Source organism: Oryzias latipes, chromosome 17, assembly GCF_002234675.1.
Source record: "Oryzias latipes chromosome 17, ASM223467v1".
NCBI lineage: Eukaryota > Metazoa > Chordata > Actinopteri > Beloniformes > Adrianichthyidae > Oryzias > Oryzias latipes.
The window spans coordinates 17,441,720-17,458,475 of NC_019875.2; the positions used below are offsets into that span (position 1 = coordinate 17,441,720).

The window sequence follows — 16,756 nt, forward strand, 5'->3', positions numbered from 1 at the left end:
TGTGCACCATAAAAGGCTAAACATCATATTGTAAAAGCCAGTCAAATATAAATCTTCCTCTAAGTTAATGTGCAACAAAATCGACCATGTCAACACAATTGTTCCTGGACCTTTTGAACACCAGCTGACTGTCAAACGACCATCTACTACCAACATAAATGATCTCTGCATTGACCTACATGCACCGTCAGCTTTTCCTGTGCTTTAATTTAGTTTGTTGTCAGCAAGAAACCTGCAATTTATTTTTTATAATATGAAGTTTGAACACAATAAAGCAAAGAAGCATCAAAGTGAACGAGTGACGTTTGGAGTAGACGTAAAAGTCAGAGAAAAGACTTGGTTGTAGTTTTGGTTTGATCATTTTTCATGCTCAGAAGCAGAAAAAATCATCAGGTGATGTTAAGGTGCCAAATTTCATCTCCGGAAGTCCATGATCACAAGTCTTGAAAGGACTTTGGCCACCACAAACTGCTGTGTCTCATGAGAGGAGCTCTTAATCCTTAGGTAAAACAGAGAGGGGGAGATTCACCTGCAGGCTTTTCTGCTCAGGTATGTAGTTCTCATTTGATTTAAAACAGCAAAAAATGTCATTTTACAGTTATGTTTAGCTGTACAATAAAGTCAAGGTTCAGTTACAAAATAATTCCAAAAGGACTGATTTCAACTAGGAAAATTAATGTGACTAAATGCTTTTTCCATGTTACTGAAGTGATAAGGAAACTTCAAATTAACTCTTTTTAAAGTAACACACTTTTACCCTTGGGTTTAAAAAAGGTTTGATACAAAACTTGAGATTTTTATAAACATTAGCTGAGTCATGTGACTGAGCTTTTTTTACTGGTTAACTTCAGTTTCAACCCCTTCAACACCATACGTTGCTAAATTGCAATGTGCCATTAAATCCAGGACTCTATGTCATTTAGCATCACCTTTTTATATATTTTTAGAAATAAATTCAGGCATAAAGGGGTTAACTCTGAACATTCAGCAACATTAGGTTTGGGTTTAAAATCTAATAAATGTGTGATATTGTGTCTGACATGATTGGGATGAATGTGCACTGTAGCTCTAGATTTAAGGAACCATAGATTGTTAACCTTAAAACACAGAAAAGGCTTTACCATATGCTCTTTTATAAAGGGGTCAAAAATGACCCATGTCAAAATAACTGTATTTTTGTGCCATTTTGACGCTTTAATTAAAAAAACTATCATTTTTTAATTGATTGTGTTTCATATTTTGGAGCTACTCAAATTTACATTTAGCTGAATATGTTTTACAAATGTGTGTATCTGTTAAATTCTTATCTAAAGCTAACTGGAAAAACGTGTTTATATGGTGTGAAGGTCTGTTTTACCTTTATGCCATTTTGTCCGTCAACATTACTTTTACAGGCAAGTCCACCAGAGCCAATCTTTTGCACTCTTATTATACATAAAACTCTCCCAGTTTTAAGGCAAAACAAGAAAAAAAGAACAAGGAAAGTAAGATTTTAAACTATTACTGAGTTATGCAAAATGTGGCTGTGCATTCAAACAAAAGTCTAAATGGGTGACCAAAATTTACATCTTATAGGAAAAAAACTGCCCATGAAATTTGATAGAAATTTACTGCGGGTCGTTCAGACCCACTCCTGCATTTTACAACTATTTTGCTATATATTGATACAAGGCAAATAAAACATCATATCAGCAAAATATGAACTCATCTGGTCATTTTGACCCACTTGGTACTTTAATGCTTATATTGCGTATCGGGTAAAAATAAATTGACCAGTTTTCTCACTTGATAACGGGTCAACTTTGACCAAACACAATACAAATCATGAACTAATGTGGCAAAACCTTTCTCTGTTGTAGCTGTTGTTTGATGAGAATGGAGGTTTTTGGTCTTAGGAGGACTCAGTCCCTGAGGAGCCTCTCTGGGGCTCAGGAGAAGTCATGGGTCATGCCCACTGCAACAAACTGGAGTAGAAAGTCAGTTTCACAGCTGGTACAACAGTAAGTTTATTCCAAAAAGGAAATATTCAGTTCTTTCAAATATACACAAATACATTTTAAAATAACCTATTTATTAGCTCGGCTGACCTCTTTTTAACAGTTTCTTTGAAGAGATTTCTTAAAGTAGCTTAGCTGGTGTTTTTCTCTCTTAATAAATGTATAAATGTTGTGTTAAAACAGTTACCAAAGCTGTGCTGACCTGAGCAGTTGTAAAAAAGCTGAGCAGAAGCATGAGGTAAGGCAATAATCTGTCAGTCTGGTCCAATCTGATGACTGTTAAAATTTAGACAGCCTTTTGTCAGGTCTCAGGAAATTGTGTCGACGATGGCTGGAGATCTGAGAACAGGAAGAGTCAGGTCATGTGGGGATCAGGGAGACTCAGCGGTCATTCCAGGAGTCGCTCCATGGACTTCCTACCACAGAAGGACACGGTGGGCACCAGGGCTCTGTGTGCACTCTTTGAGTCCAAGGCCACCCTGCAGCAAAACTATAACAGCAGCCCGAGCCTCAACTCATTCTCTGCAGTGGATGGTAAAGCTAGGATTGACTTCCCCCTGCAGGACAGTGGAAGTCATAACATCACTCCAAAGAACGCCTGGATTCAGGTGAGATTTCTCCTCACGTTTGGAGCTGGAACAAAACTTGGTGCAAAAAAAGCGACAAAAAAAGGTTTAACTTTAAGTTATTCAAAGAAGTGTTTTTTTTTCAAGAAATCAAATTACTGACCAAGCGCCACAAACAAGTGAACTGAAAACGTTTGGAACATGACAAAAAGGTGGTTTAATCTAACTTTTATATGCAAAGAATTTTTATTTTTTGACTTTTCAAAGATAAAAAAGGAGACTACAGTTTGTAAACTGTAACTGCATTAAATTTCATGTCAATAGCGCAACAGCAACTATGAAATTTAAAAATGGCCTCTTATTGATCCACAGAGAACAACCCAGGAAGATATAGGAAAGCCCATGAATGGACGTTATAGCAGATCTGCTAGACACCCACACGGTGAGAGGAGGGTTTTGTATTCACACTCACTGACACCGGAGAGGGTAGATGGGATCAGGGGTCGAGCTCCTACAAAGACCTTGATTTATGCGCATATTTTGGCAATATGGTGTGTGGGCAGCTGTCCTGACTTTGAAAGACAATGTTGTATCTGCCGAGGAAATTTCTTTGAAACGTCAATGTGGGCACATTCATCTGTGTCCAGAAACATCCCCAGAAAATGAAACAGATATGTTTCGGTTCCATAAAGCAAACGTGTCAGGATCAAGGTCTTCAGGCTGCTCCATGGAGTCCATGCAGTGCTGTCTCATAGTAGAGGGGAAAATAAGCTAAAAAAAGACCAAGTGGTGTAGACAAATAACTATGTGTTTGGCTCACACCTTTAAGATAGAAGTGACGCAGTCCTTGCTCCTCTTTCAAAGTATTGGAACTGAAGTTGCTGTATCAGACTGATGATTTCACTTCGTGATGTTCGAGTCAAGGCTCAGAATGACTCAGGCACAATCTGATACAGGTAAACAATATGACCAAAGATATAAACTCAAACAAATGATTCATGGTTACTTTACTTTGAAGGTTTCACATCAACCCCAGTTAGTAAAATTACTAACACTTTACTTATTTTTATAAATAATTATTTAATTTAGCAAACTTTTGAATTCTTTTTTTTTTTTTTTGCCCAAAAATTCAAAAGCTTGAATTTTACAACTTAAAGATTGAGTTTAGCCGGAATGAGGAGTTAAAAGGAAACTGAACACACACACAATATCTCCAAATAACAAATGAAACATGTTTTTAACTGTTCGGGAAGCTGGAGTGCATGAAGAAAAGCCCATCCATGCAAAGTCCACACTGAAAAACACCCAGCTGGAATTCAAAGATACCACAGCACTGCTATTTTCACAGTGAACCTTTAAGAGTGGACCATCCACCTGGACATGTATTAACAGCAGTGGCAGCATGGGGGCAGTGCTGCTGAAAACAAACAAGAAAAAACAGAAGTGTCAGATTACGAATAGTTTTTCCATTACTTATGCTATATTCACCTGTGATGCGCAGTCAAGAATGCACTTAACACGGATTCTTATACGTGCTTTTAGCATATGGTGTTCCAAGAAATGAAAGACTTGGTGTCATATAATTCCAGGCAGAAACCCCAATTATTGATTTCTCCTTAATTATCCATTTTCTCAGCGTTGGCACTTTCATGAATTGATAAGGAAGCTACCCATACGTCACAACCAAATCCCAGTCCCTGATTGGTCAAATTTCTACTGGTTTAACTTTCACCGTGCGTTCAATGGCCGCACGTTTTGTACATAGAGCTGAAAACTGACATAAAAACACAAACACGTAAAAGCGAAAGATTTTGAACACGGAAGCAAAAATGCACATTTAACGCTTTTACATTCAGTTTTCATTGGAAGTGGCCACTTGAACACCAAGGGCACTATGAACGTACCAATAGAAGATGACTAATTTAACCACTGAATCTTTTTTGATTGACAGCTGACAGCTGAATTCTTAATCATTCAACATCCTTATTGGGTGTGTTCAAACAATTGACAGGACGAGGTTACATCATTTCTCCGCATAAATCAGTGAGCTATAGATCTATAAATGTTTTTTTGTGAACAAATCTTTTTCAATCTTGAAGCCTGAAAGTCTTCCTAGACTGCAGCAGTTGACTAAAATAGAAACATCTACAACTTCCTGTGTGTCATTTTATCTCGGACCAAGTGTCCACTGATACAATTTCTGGTCCCACCCAGTGCCTGTAATAGTGTGTGACAATGCAGCTGTGGGAAAGGGAGGTGATTGACTCAGGCTGGTAGCAGCAGCCAGCCCACCATCCCAAAATAGCCAAAGTCTTCTAGTGGGTCTGCGGGTGCAGATAAAATCAGCTGTCACAAAGGCCCCAGGACGAGGAAGAGCTCAGTTTGGGTGAGGACAGAGACTGTGTGAGACGATACAGGGAGTCTGATATTCAACACAACTGAGATAAAAGAGGAAGTGACACACATCGTTTAGTAAGTATAAATGACTCATCCGGATAGAGAGAAATTATGAAAATGTGTGGTTACTGTTATATTATGAAACTCCTGTGTAATATTGACTCGAAAAACTTACTTTAGAAGGTGTTTTATTATGTTGGATATAATTTAGAAGTGCAAAAATTGTACAATATTACTAATAATGCTGCAATCTCCATATTTAAATCTGGGTGTATAGTGTGTCAAAGCTGATTTCAGAATAGGGTACAATAGTTTTTATGTGAAGTAACACATTTTTTTGTAAATCACTAACCTACATAGGAGGAAAAATACAAATCAGGAAAGAAAATCTATTGCAGTTTTTTTGGACTTTAAAACGTTCTTGATAGCTGTCCCACCGGCGAGACATCTACCAATAAAATTCCAGACTTTAATATGATGCAATATGGAGATTTTATAATAGATGTTAGCTGTGAAAGGACTACTCACACAAGCATTCTGGTGTCCGAGTTCTTTTGTTTTCAGCTTTTTAACCCCTTGACACCTGAATGTATTTCCGGCAATGAAAAAAAAATCACTTGGGTTTTTGCTTGAAAGTATTTGTTAAATTAGATCATCAAGGGGTTAATATGACTATGCAACAAAGGCCAAAACAAGGATTTCAAGATCTCCGACCAACTCAGTCGCTTTGGTGTAACTCCGTCAAGCTGGATCCCATGGACGGGGAGATTTTTTTGTCTCTCTGGTTTTCATTAGCGTCTGTAAATGTGTCCTCAAACAGCTGATGGAGGTGAAGGTGATAAAGAACAAACAGCAACTGCTTTTCAGCTGTCAGCAGCTGAAAAACCACGCCCTGCGCCGCTAATAGCTCTTCTTCATCTCTTCTCTTCCGACCTGTATCAAAGAGATGTCAGCTTCTAGAGTGAGAAAAATCCCAAGGAAGTTGATTACACTTCTGCAAGTCAGTGAGGCTAAAATGCCGCCACAACATCCATCTATGTTGGCACCAAGCGGTTGGAACTAATCCCCGTTTTGCGGGACGAGTGTGTAAATGTGTGGTGATGAGTGACCTCCCCTCCAGGGAACGTGCACGGCCAGGGTTGCTTCATTCTGTCTGCTCACCCAGCTATGAAAATGCTTTAAGTCTGGCCTCGTGAGAGGCGCCAGCTTGCTGCTCCGTCCTTTTGTCCCACGAGAGCTTTGTGGGCATAATAGGGAGGTGTTTTTCAGTCCAGACATTAGTCACACATGAATAGCTTTTACATCACTTTGAACACTAATTCATTCAAATTGTTCAGAGTAGAAAAAAAAATTTTTTGGTTTGAAACGTTCATTTAAAGCAGTCAAAGGAGCTTTTCGTTGCCGGGTAAAACGATTCTCCTGTCGTGACTGTGGCTCAGTCGGTTGCATTCCTCAGGGCAGGTGTTGATAGTTTGATGGCAGAGAGCTCATTCAAACAATGTGCAAACCGTCTGTATCACTCCAGCTGAGCTTGCAGTTGCTGTTTTTCTTTCCTCCTTGGCGTCATGGTCACTCCATGGCATGCAGGCTGCTGAAGGTCCCAGGCAGTACGCCGAAACCCATTTATGTCGTCTGCTCTCTCAATCCAAGCCTCTAGAAAGTCTTTAATTTGAGAAAATGGTATCTTTTAATTTGCATCCTAAGAAGACAATTTAACAAAAGCTTCACAAGTTAGCTTAAAAGTGTTGCGATAAGACAAATACCATTGTCACTATATTTACCCCCACACTTGTCTAAAAATACACAAACATGCTGTTATCATACAGATTGTTGTGGACACTACACACAATCTTACATCCTTATATTGGAATACAGCTCAGTTTTACCTAAAAAAGTGTTTCAGGGCATCAAATATGGGCAAAACAAAATTTCAACTTCATCAAATATACTTTTAAAATTACTTTTGCTCTTGCAGATGACAAACATAACTCATCAGTGAGCAGTAGCAGGGCAACGACCTCCCCATCAGTCAGAGACAGATCAGCGCTCTATCTGTCAAGAGCAGCAGCAGACTCCACAGGAGGCCCAGTACATCCGGTGAGTTCCTGAAATGCTTCTCATTCCCTCATCAGACTCAGGTCAAGGCCTTTCACAGAAAAATTCCAATAAATCCCCAACTTGATGAATCATCAAACCAACTACCATCTAAACTCACGCTTAATCTTCTGTTGCGCAGGAAGTGACTGAAAATTCAGCTACAAGAACTAAAAGGAGCAAGGTATTGTTGCATTTTTCCAGCATGTGTGGTTTCATTTACTTTGTTTCCGTCGTTCTATGCATGCCTGATTTTAAGAGTTCAACATTTCTGTCTTTTGCTTTAAAAAAAAGTCAAAACTTTTAAGTTTTGTCTAAAAATGTAGTTAAAAGTCATGTTTTTGTGTTTTTTTAAATCTTTTTAAAATAGTGGCTACACAATATTTTTTGGTGAGATGGAGTGCCATAAACACAATAGGAGCTGTGATCATGGTGTGATATTTATTCAGAAGGTGACCACTACAGACTGAAAAATTATTCCCAACAACTTTGAACTAGAATAGAAATAAACTATTTTAATAATAAAAATAATAATAATGACTCAGATTTGTTTTTTCAAAGTATCATATTTGATACATCTGGCTCAACAAGTGATTAAAGCAGTGACATTTGATATTAGGATGAGTAAAAACAAATTATTGATAATAATTTATTGTTAGTCTTTTTTATTTTGTTCAGGGGGACTATTTTGTACATAAAAACTAAAACTACCACTGCAAATGTCATAACTTTGCTGCCTATGTATGGCTTAGCTAAAACTCTAATTACAACAAAAAAAAATATTTGCTAGCGTTTCATTAAAAGAAGGAAAAAATATTTTATGTTTTTTTTTTTAATTTTCAAACGAAGTTGGCTATCGGTGAGCTAAATTTAAGATACTTTAGGAAATGGAAAAGATGAGACCCAATTCTTCAGACTGTCCCGGAGGGTTCATGTTTAAAAAAATAACCAAAATGTGTGCATACTAACAGCAGTGAAGTGTACCGTTAACCCCGGTGTGACACAGGATGGTTTGCTGTGAAAAAACAACACAAAAACCTGGAAAAAGGTAAAGTATAACATCTTCTCTACATGCATGCCAGTCTAGATGTCCTCATTTATACATTCTGGTGCATGCTAAAGCTGTTACTCCTGTTTTCTTTTCTTCAAGATGGCCGAAGCAGTCAGTAAAGTGACAGTTTCTCAACCACGTCATGAGGAAGAAGACCTGCTTCCTCCTCCACCTCCTCCTGTACCACCTAGACCCACTGACTATGAAGATGCTACAGCCCTTCCTGTGCCTCCTCCTAAAGAAACCTTCTCCACATTCTACCAGCAGCGGCAGAAGAGCGAGCTGAAGAGGCTTTTCAAACACATCCATCCCGACCTGCGGGCGGGGCTCGATGATGCAGTGGATGACGATATCATGAAGGCAGTGCAGTCGGAGAGCAACCAGGACCAAGCCTATAGTGGTGAAGTGCAGTCTATGAAGTGGATCTTTGAGAACTGGACTCTGGACAACATTGGAGATCCCCACGAAACCAGAAAGTTACTGCTTGAGGAGGAGTTAAAAGGTGGAGATGTTAGAAACACCTCCCTAGTGTTTGAGGGCAACGACAGCCGTGTGCTCAAACCTGTTGAGCGTCAGACCTCAGTCATGGGAGATGTAAGAACATCTATGTGGTTGTTTGAGACCCAACCTTTAGATTCCTTCAATAAACCAAAAACTGAAGAGGGAGAACTTGTTGAGGCACTTCTGAGAGAGCCTATCCAGCCCGGCAACGTCAGAGGGACTCGACTTCTTTTTGAGTCCAAACCGCTGAGTGACTTGGGGCAATGTAACTCCTGTGAGGATCACACCTTCCTGAAGCTTAAATCAGAGCTTCAGGAGCAGAAAGGAGACGTCCAGAAGACAGTAAAGCTCTTCCAGACAGATCCTGGCTGTGCCATCAGAGACAACAGCGGTAACATCCACGAGATTAAATCCATCTGCAGGGAGGAGATCAACAGCAGTGAAATCCATACGGCTCGTTGGCTTTTTGAAACTCAGCCTTTGGATCTGATCAATAAAGGCGTTGATGGGGTGAAAATAATTCGGGGTATATCTCTGGAAGAAGGGCAGAAAGGAGGAGTTGATCAAAAGAGGTGGATGTTTGAAACTCAGTCGTTCGAAACAATTCAAGAAGCCATTGGCGCAGATAAGCTTGAGGCTCAAGTAGCCATCTGTCCAGGAGAGGCTGATGTCAGCAACAAAAAGAAGCTCTCTGAAAGGCAGCCACTGGTGAGTCTAAAAGGTGATGCTGCCGAAACATCTGTGGAGAAGGAAGAGGTTATTGGTGGAGATGTCAAGACTTCGCTGTGGCTGTTTGAAACACAGCCCATGGAGGCCCTTGGGGAAAATGATGAGGTTGGGCGTTTAAAGAAAATTACCATTTCAGCTGAAGAACAAGGAGGAGTAAAAGACAGAAAGCAAATATTTCAGAATGGCGGTATGCATAGGGACGTCTTGCCGAAAAAGCAGGTGATAGAGAAGGGGGATGTAAAGGGATTCAAGCAACTTTTTGAAACAATTCTCTTGAGCAAAAGTGCTGAAAGTCAGGAGAGTTTTGCTATAATGAAGACTATTGAAGGTGGAAATGTAAAAGAAAACAAACTCATGTTTGAAACAACTCCTTTATACGCAATAAAAGACAGTTCTGGAAACCTCCATGAAGTCACAACCGTCAGCCGGGAGGAATTCGTCAAAGGAAAAGTCAAAAACTACAAGTGGATGTTTGAGACCAAGCCCTTAGACGAGCTAGCAGATAGAAATGGAAACGTTGAGGTGATCAAAGGAATCACCAGACAGGAGGAGTGCACAGGTGACCTCAACATGGCTAAGTGGCTTTTTGAAACTCAGACAATAGATGGCATCCATTGTAAGGTCAACCAGACAGAAAAAACATCTTCAGACAGAGAGGAGCTTTGCAAAGGTGACGTCAAGACGTGCAAATGGTTGTTTGAGACCCAATCGATGGACGTTCAATGCGAAAAAGATGAAAGACTGAAGGATCAAGATTTAACTGACGGTACCAACGTCAGATCTATTACCTGGCTTTTTGAGTCCCAGCCTCTTGACAGCATCAAACAGGGTGAGCCATACAGTTTAAGACTATGCAGCACCGTTCAGGATTCTGTCAGATCACAAGTCGACGTTCAAACCGTCAAACATCTTTTTGAAACTGAGACCTTGGACAGAATAAGAAAGGATTCAGATTCAGAGCAAGACCTCAGGTGCATCAGTCAGGTTAACTTTCAGTCAGGTGACGTCTCTCGTGTCAAGGAGCTTTTTGAGTCCCAGTCACTTAACGAAATAGGATCTGAAATTGTAAAAGCTACTGAAAGCCAGAGCCAAGATGAAGAGATTGAAAAAGGGTCAGTTCATAAAGTTACTTGGATGTTCGAGAACTGCCCAATGAACTTGATCAACAAGGACAGCGACAAATCCAATACGCAGAGACTCAGTCAGGAAAGCGGCGATGTACAGAACAAGAAGTTTATATTTGAAACTTCCTCGCTGGACAAAATCCAAAAGGAGCCCCTTAAGCAGGTATCAGCCTCTGTGGAAGAGCCTGTGAGCAATGTTGACGTGAAGTCTAGCACCATGATGTTTGAATCCCTGCCACTGTATGCCATCAGAGACAAGGAGGGCCAGTTTCATGAAGTGACAACTGTGAAAAAGGAAGAGGTGATGAGTGGTGATGTTAGAGGAGCGAGGTGGATGTTTGAGACGAAACCGCTCGATGCCATCAAAGCGGAAAATGAAGTCTACGTGATACGAGCTGTCACGCAAGAAGATGTCAACAAAGGTGGTGTTGAATCAGCCAGGTGGAAGTTTGAAACTCAACCTTTAGACTCCTTTGGGGGCCAAGATGAACCTTCAGTCAGTGTTTCTGAAGACTTTGGAAGTATTAGTGTACAGGAAAATAAAAAGCTGTTTGAGTCTGAGCCATCGAACCAGAAGTTTGTGAGAACGGTGAGTGTCACTGATGTCCAGCGGGGTGACGTGAGAACTTCGACCTGGCTCTTCGAGAATCAGACCATTGACCATCTGAAGGGGGAACCTGAGGAACAGAGTCCAGTGAAAATTGTCCACAGGGAAGACAGCCAGAAGGGAGATGTAAAGCGCTGCACTTGGCTATTTGAATCCAACCCGCTGGACAAAATCAAAGACTCAGAAAACACTACAGTCCAAGGTGTCGAGGAGATTCCTAAAACCGACGTAAAGTGCACCACCTGGCTCTTTGAGACCACCCCACTGGACAAAATCACAGCCAACAGCGTGGCTGATACTCTTTCATACTTACACCAGAATCATTTTGTGCAATCGAGTGGCATTATTATAGAAACTAATGAAGGCAAGAGTATTACCATGGCAAAATATCTGCTTGAGAGTAACACGGGCGTTCAGATTCAGAAGGAGGATGTGGTTCAAGGCAACATAAGTAACATCATGCTCCAGCTGCTGCTAACGCCGACTCTGGCCCCACAAATCACGCTTCTGAGACAAACAGAAAAAGGTGAAGCTAACACCACAGTGGTTGAGCTTCCAGTCTTGGAGTTGACTGACTCTACCACTTTTGAAAGTGATCAAAGAGCTAGAAACATTGTTCAAACAATAGATCAGCTTCTCATTCCAAATAAGAACCTCAAGAAGGGAATCATAATGCAAGAGACTGGAGAGGGACGAGCAGAAATGTCTGTTTATTCACTCTACATCAACAAAGAAACCAGAACAGAGAGTCATGTCACAGAGAAAGGAGACGTTAAGTCTACGATTGGAAACCTGCTGGCGTCTGCTCAAAGTCAAAGACCAGCAGTTTCATGCAGAGTGGACGAAAGTGAGAAGGGAAACGTGAATTTGTTAAAAAGCTGCATTGAAAAAGGAGACCTTGAATATCTGAGGAGTCTTTATGCTGAGGCATCTGAGTGTGAAGCTGATGGCGGCCTGTTGGTGAAGGAGCAGTTTGACACAGTGCATGGGAGTGTGAAGGAAGCCAAGAGAAGCCTTCACCAACAAAAGGAGCACATGGAAAGATCCATCTGTGACGTTTTACCGGGAGACGTAAAGAATGCCAAAAAGGTTTTCTCCTCTGAGTGCGCACTTAGCATTGAGAGCTGCATACTAAAGGAGGAAATCATCCCTGGAGATGTCTCATCAGCAAAGAAGCAACTTTTTGTGAAGCAACCAATAATTTTGGACAAAGAAGAGGTGGTTCCAGGTGATATCAAAGCAACCATGGAGTCTTTGGAGCTTGCAAAAGAGCAGAGCAGGCACATGGAACGGGAAATCATTGTGCCTGGAACTATCTACGACATAGACCTGTCAACCCATGGTCCCGTAGAAGAAGGGAATCAAGCACAAAAGGAAGTCATAATATCTGGAAACGTAAAAGCAGCAAAAAGATCTCTTGAAATGGCAAAACAGCAAAGCATGCACGTGGAGCGAGAGTTGGTTGTTCCTGGAAAAATATTCAACTTGAGCACTGTGGCCCAAGAAGAAAGTTCCTCCACTCTGGTGCAATCTTCTTCCTCCACCAAGTGCCAGCAAATCAGGACTCATCCCAAGGTCAGTGATGCAGAGAGAGATCATAGAGGTCAGATTTTTTTTGAGGCTAATCAATCAAGTCCATTTGTAGACAATAGTTGTGCACCAGAGTCAATGCCACCTTCTGATGTTTGCGATTATAATGGTCACACAACTGAAGATGAGACAGAGGAGATTATTATGGGAGATGTGAAGGCAGCGATCAGGTCTCTGCAGAGTCCACCGGCAGATCACAAGGTTGTAGAAAAAAACAACATTGTTAGAGGAAATATGCAATTGGCTTTGGACTCTCTGGAGAAATCAAATATAAATGTGTCCAGAGGAGACTACAAAGCTGCCATGATATACAGGAATTCAGGCAGGGCTTCTCCTTGTTCAAGGAGAAGCAGAACTGTTCACAATCATTGTGCTGTGGTGTCTGTGCCTCCATCTGACACAACGTTATCTCCTTCAATTTCAGTAACCTGTGAAGGACAGCCAGCCATAGCAACACAGAGTCCATCCCCCAACCCTATAGCACATGGAAACACTAGTGTGTCCTGGTCTGAAGGAGTAACGCCATCTTTACCTCCCGAAAAGGGTGAAAAACCACAGGAGCAGAAGCCAGCTTTACCACCAAAGCCACAATGGATGAAATCCGTGGCCCCTGAAAGACCAACTCCGGCCCCCAGTGCAGCGTCTCCCCAGACACAAAAACAGCCAGTTCCTACGTCTCCCCAAAGCAAACAACAAGATATCCCAACTCACCGAACAATGAACAAATATGCAGATGAAGTCGATATTAACCAAACAATTGACTCAAAGATTGAGGAAACACAAATGTTGTCAATTACAAAGAGGAAAGCAGACTTCCAACTGCCTGAAAATGATGACGGTCTGATAAAGAAAATAAATGCAGCTGAGGAGATTCAGATGTGGAAGAGGAACCATGCAGGAGAAGGAAAAGAGGAGATGAATACCAGCTTCCAGTCTGTTGTTCAGAAGTTTGACAGACAGGACAGTGATGTTTCCAACCCAAGATTTGTGCTGCCGAAGAAGGTTAAAGTCACAAATGACGCAAAAACAGATAAAAGCGACACTGTGGCGCAAACGTCCCACATTAACAGTTCAGTCAAGGCATGGCACTCACATTCAAATGAACAGCAGAAACCAGTATGTCAGGAAAAAGTTGTTCTCAGAGAGAAAAAAGTGAGGGAGACAGAAAATGAAAGAAGACAAAGGCTTTCTGTCCACAAGGAGGAGATCATGAGAGAAAATGAGCAGGCAGCCATGGAAATTTTTGAAAATCTAAGGAAACGGGAGGAGCTCAAAGGAGTCCTTTCTCAGGTGAAGGAGATAGAAGGAGAGACCTCCGCAGAGGAGAAAAGCTCCATCAAGACGTTGTATGTTCCCGAGTGGATGGTGACGTCGAATAAAACTGCAAAGCAAAGTAAAACGGCTGCAAAGAAAGTTGAAGCAGAAGCGCAGGATGATGATCTAGAGAGCATCTCGTCCGTTGAGATGGCATTTGAAGATCTGGAGAAGGCTAGCAAAGACATACGGAAGCTGAAAGAACAGACGTTAACAAAGCTTCTTGACATTGAAGAAACAATAAAAAAAGCTTTATATTCTGTGTCCAATCTAAAATCTGAGGCGGACATTGCAGGACTGTCAGGACTGTTTGACGAGTCTATGAAAACAGAGCAAAATCTTCAATCTGCCAACAACATTAAGAAGATAAGTATTGTATCAAGCAAGACCAAACCAGTCTGCGCCAAAGAGACGACAGATTTAAAATGTCCTAAAGAAGAAGTTCCCAAAAAAAGACTTGTCCGGCAATCATCCTCTCAATCCTCCCCTTCGTTTATCTCCATTCACTCAGCAAGAAAGCCTATGGAGCAACCAAAACCCACCATGATGACGTTCAAACCACAAGCTGATGGCGCCAATCAGAGTTTGGATCGTCCTCAACAGCAGGTCAGTGTGCTGGAAGTCAAGACCCTTCCAGAGAAACCTGCAGGAATAATTGACACCAAGACGGTCAGAGAAACATATGAGGAAAGCGATGGCTTTGGCAACGTGTTTGTGTCTTCTGTGACTTCAACATTCGTCTCTAACCATTCTGACAGTAAAGCATCTGCTCTGTTTGAAGCAATGGGGAGTCCAACCAGGTACGAAGCTGTGACTTCCCCTTTGATGAGACGACCTAGACACCCCTTTGATGATAAAGTATTTAGCCGCCCCAAAGAGGAAGGGACAGTTTTTGTAACTTTTAGCAGACCCAAGTAAAACCACATATTCCTTTGTAACTTTATCAACATAGGCTTTTAATTTCTTTAATATTTCTATTATGTGGTAATGTAAAGTTTTCTTGTTTGGCCTAAACAAATGTTATGAGTCTTTGTCTTATAGATTTTATACTGCAACCATTGTAAATTCTGTTGTGTTAGTTGTCAATAAAACAAACGTTAAAAAAAACGTAAAGTTGCAAAACCTCATTCCTATGTAAAATACATTTGTTGAAATTGAAATGTTTGCAAGTTCACAGACATATGCATATATTTTTACAAGTACAGATCAAACAAAGTCTGGATTAAAATCAAAATAATCAGCTGCACACATAATATTGCGCCACATTTTTTTTCTTAACCCTTGTGCTATCTTAGATGACCCCACCCTTACATTGACGTGTTCTCCCTACCATGACAAAGGTGGATAAAGGTGGAAAGATTTCATGTAATCCATGGACACCAGTGAAGATCACAAATCATTGAAGAAAAAAGGTCCAGAGCACTGTCTAGTGGGTCTAAATTACCCAACTCCCAACGTTAAAGTGCCTAGGATAGCACTAGGGAGAACACGTCAATGCAAGGGTGGGGTCATCTAAGACAGCACAAGGGTTAAAGGGGTTAACTACTGCTCAACCCAACAGTGAAGCACTTTTAAAATTAATGTTTTTAAAAACATTGAATGAATATGTGTATTACTTCCCCAAGCCAATAAGCAGCAGATAAAACTTTTTTTAAATTGATTTTGCCTTGGTTGGGTAGTAAAACTAGGATATGGTGCTTTTTAAAGGTAAAAAAATATTTTCCAACAATTTTTACAAAAAAGCCAATTTATCCTTGCCCATTCTGATTATGTCCAATAAGTTACACCAACGATTTTATGAATTTAGCTCCGGAGTCTGCAACCTGAGGCTCTATCATCCTTCTATCGTGGCCCTTTGCTTTAAAAAATGCAAATTCTTTCAATGAATAATATATTGTTTAAGTTTTGTTATTTGTGTTTACATTATAAAATGGAGGCGATCATTCATTAGTAAAAATAACTTTTTTTCATCAATGCTGACATAACACTAAAACAAGGTCTTTTGTTTTTACCAGTACTCATAAACTTCAACATGTCAGATAACTGAGCAAAAGGATGACATAAGGCTTATTCCACTGTCAGAGCTGTGTTTTATTTGGAAAAAGACAACAATGCAAATATTATTCTCTGCTGCACACTAATCTATGGTTGATGTTCAAAAGCATAGTTCTTAATGCATTTACATGTATAGAGTTTTCCAAATTGTATCCTATGTTGTCATGTTTATGTAAATGCAAAAAGAAGACGCAGCAAAGTCATGATAATAGGAAATGTCATGTTTGACTTTTTTGCATTTTTAATTCAGGTAAACCTACTGCAGCAGGCAGATATGATTTGACAAATATGATATTTAACTTTGAAAGGACCTCATATGAACCTCAGTTTGAACCAAAAGAAGCAATACGAATAAAACAAAAACAATAATAATTCAATTTTTGTAAATCTTAGAAAGCTACATTTGATAAATTAACCTCTTGATCTTAACAAAAGCATAAATAAAGTGTATCTTTCTAAACAATAAATTAAGGTTTAGTGACTTTCGCTGAATTTTAGTCAGTAAATAACTGAACCAAACGGCTTGTTTGGCATTAAAGGTTGCAGACCCCTGATTTAGATAGTATTTTTGATTGTTTAAACTGTATTTTACTATACGTACATATGAACATATGTACATTTCATTCAAGCTAAATTATAGGTATGTATACCTTTAAGGACAAGTGATGCAAAATAATTAATTTTACATTTCAAAAATATAAAAATTGTTATTATTTTTTATCATAGTTTCA

The 16,756-nt window shown here is 40.1% G+C and overlaps 1 protein-coding gene across 3 annotated transcripts; it reads left to right on the forward strand.

Moving 5' to 3' along the window:
- Positions 1-328: 328 nt before the first annotated feature.
- On the forward strand, positions 329-15,077 carry LOC101160509 (xin actin-binding repeat-containing protein 1). Of its 3 annotated transcripts, XM_023964796.1 has the most exons (9): positions 329-549; positions 1,860-2,000; positions 2,181-2,235; positions 2,303-2,605; positions 2,936-3,005; positions 6,936-7,057; positions 7,197-7,238; positions 8,205-12,641; positions 13,081-13,194. In XM_023964796.1, the coding sequence occupies exons 2-9, from the start codon at positions 1,870-1,872 to the stop codon at positions 13,081-13,083; spliced, it is 5,163 nt and encodes a 1,720-aa protein (XP_023820564.1). In that variant the 5' UTR covers positions 329-549; positions 1,860-1,869; the 3' UTR covers positions 13,084-13,194. The 3 variants fall into 3 exon arrangements, with proteins under 3 accessions (XP_023820564.1, XP_020566592.2, XP_023820563.1); XM_020710933.2 differs by having other exon boundaries at positions 384-549; positions 8,205-15,077; XM_023964795.1 differs by lacking the exons at positions 329-549; positions 1,860-2,000; positions 2,181-2,235; positions 2,303-2,605; positions 2,936-3,005 and adding an exon at positions 4,826-5,035 and having other exon boundaries at positions 8,205-15,077.
- Positions 15,078-16,756: the final 1,679 nt, after the last annotated feature.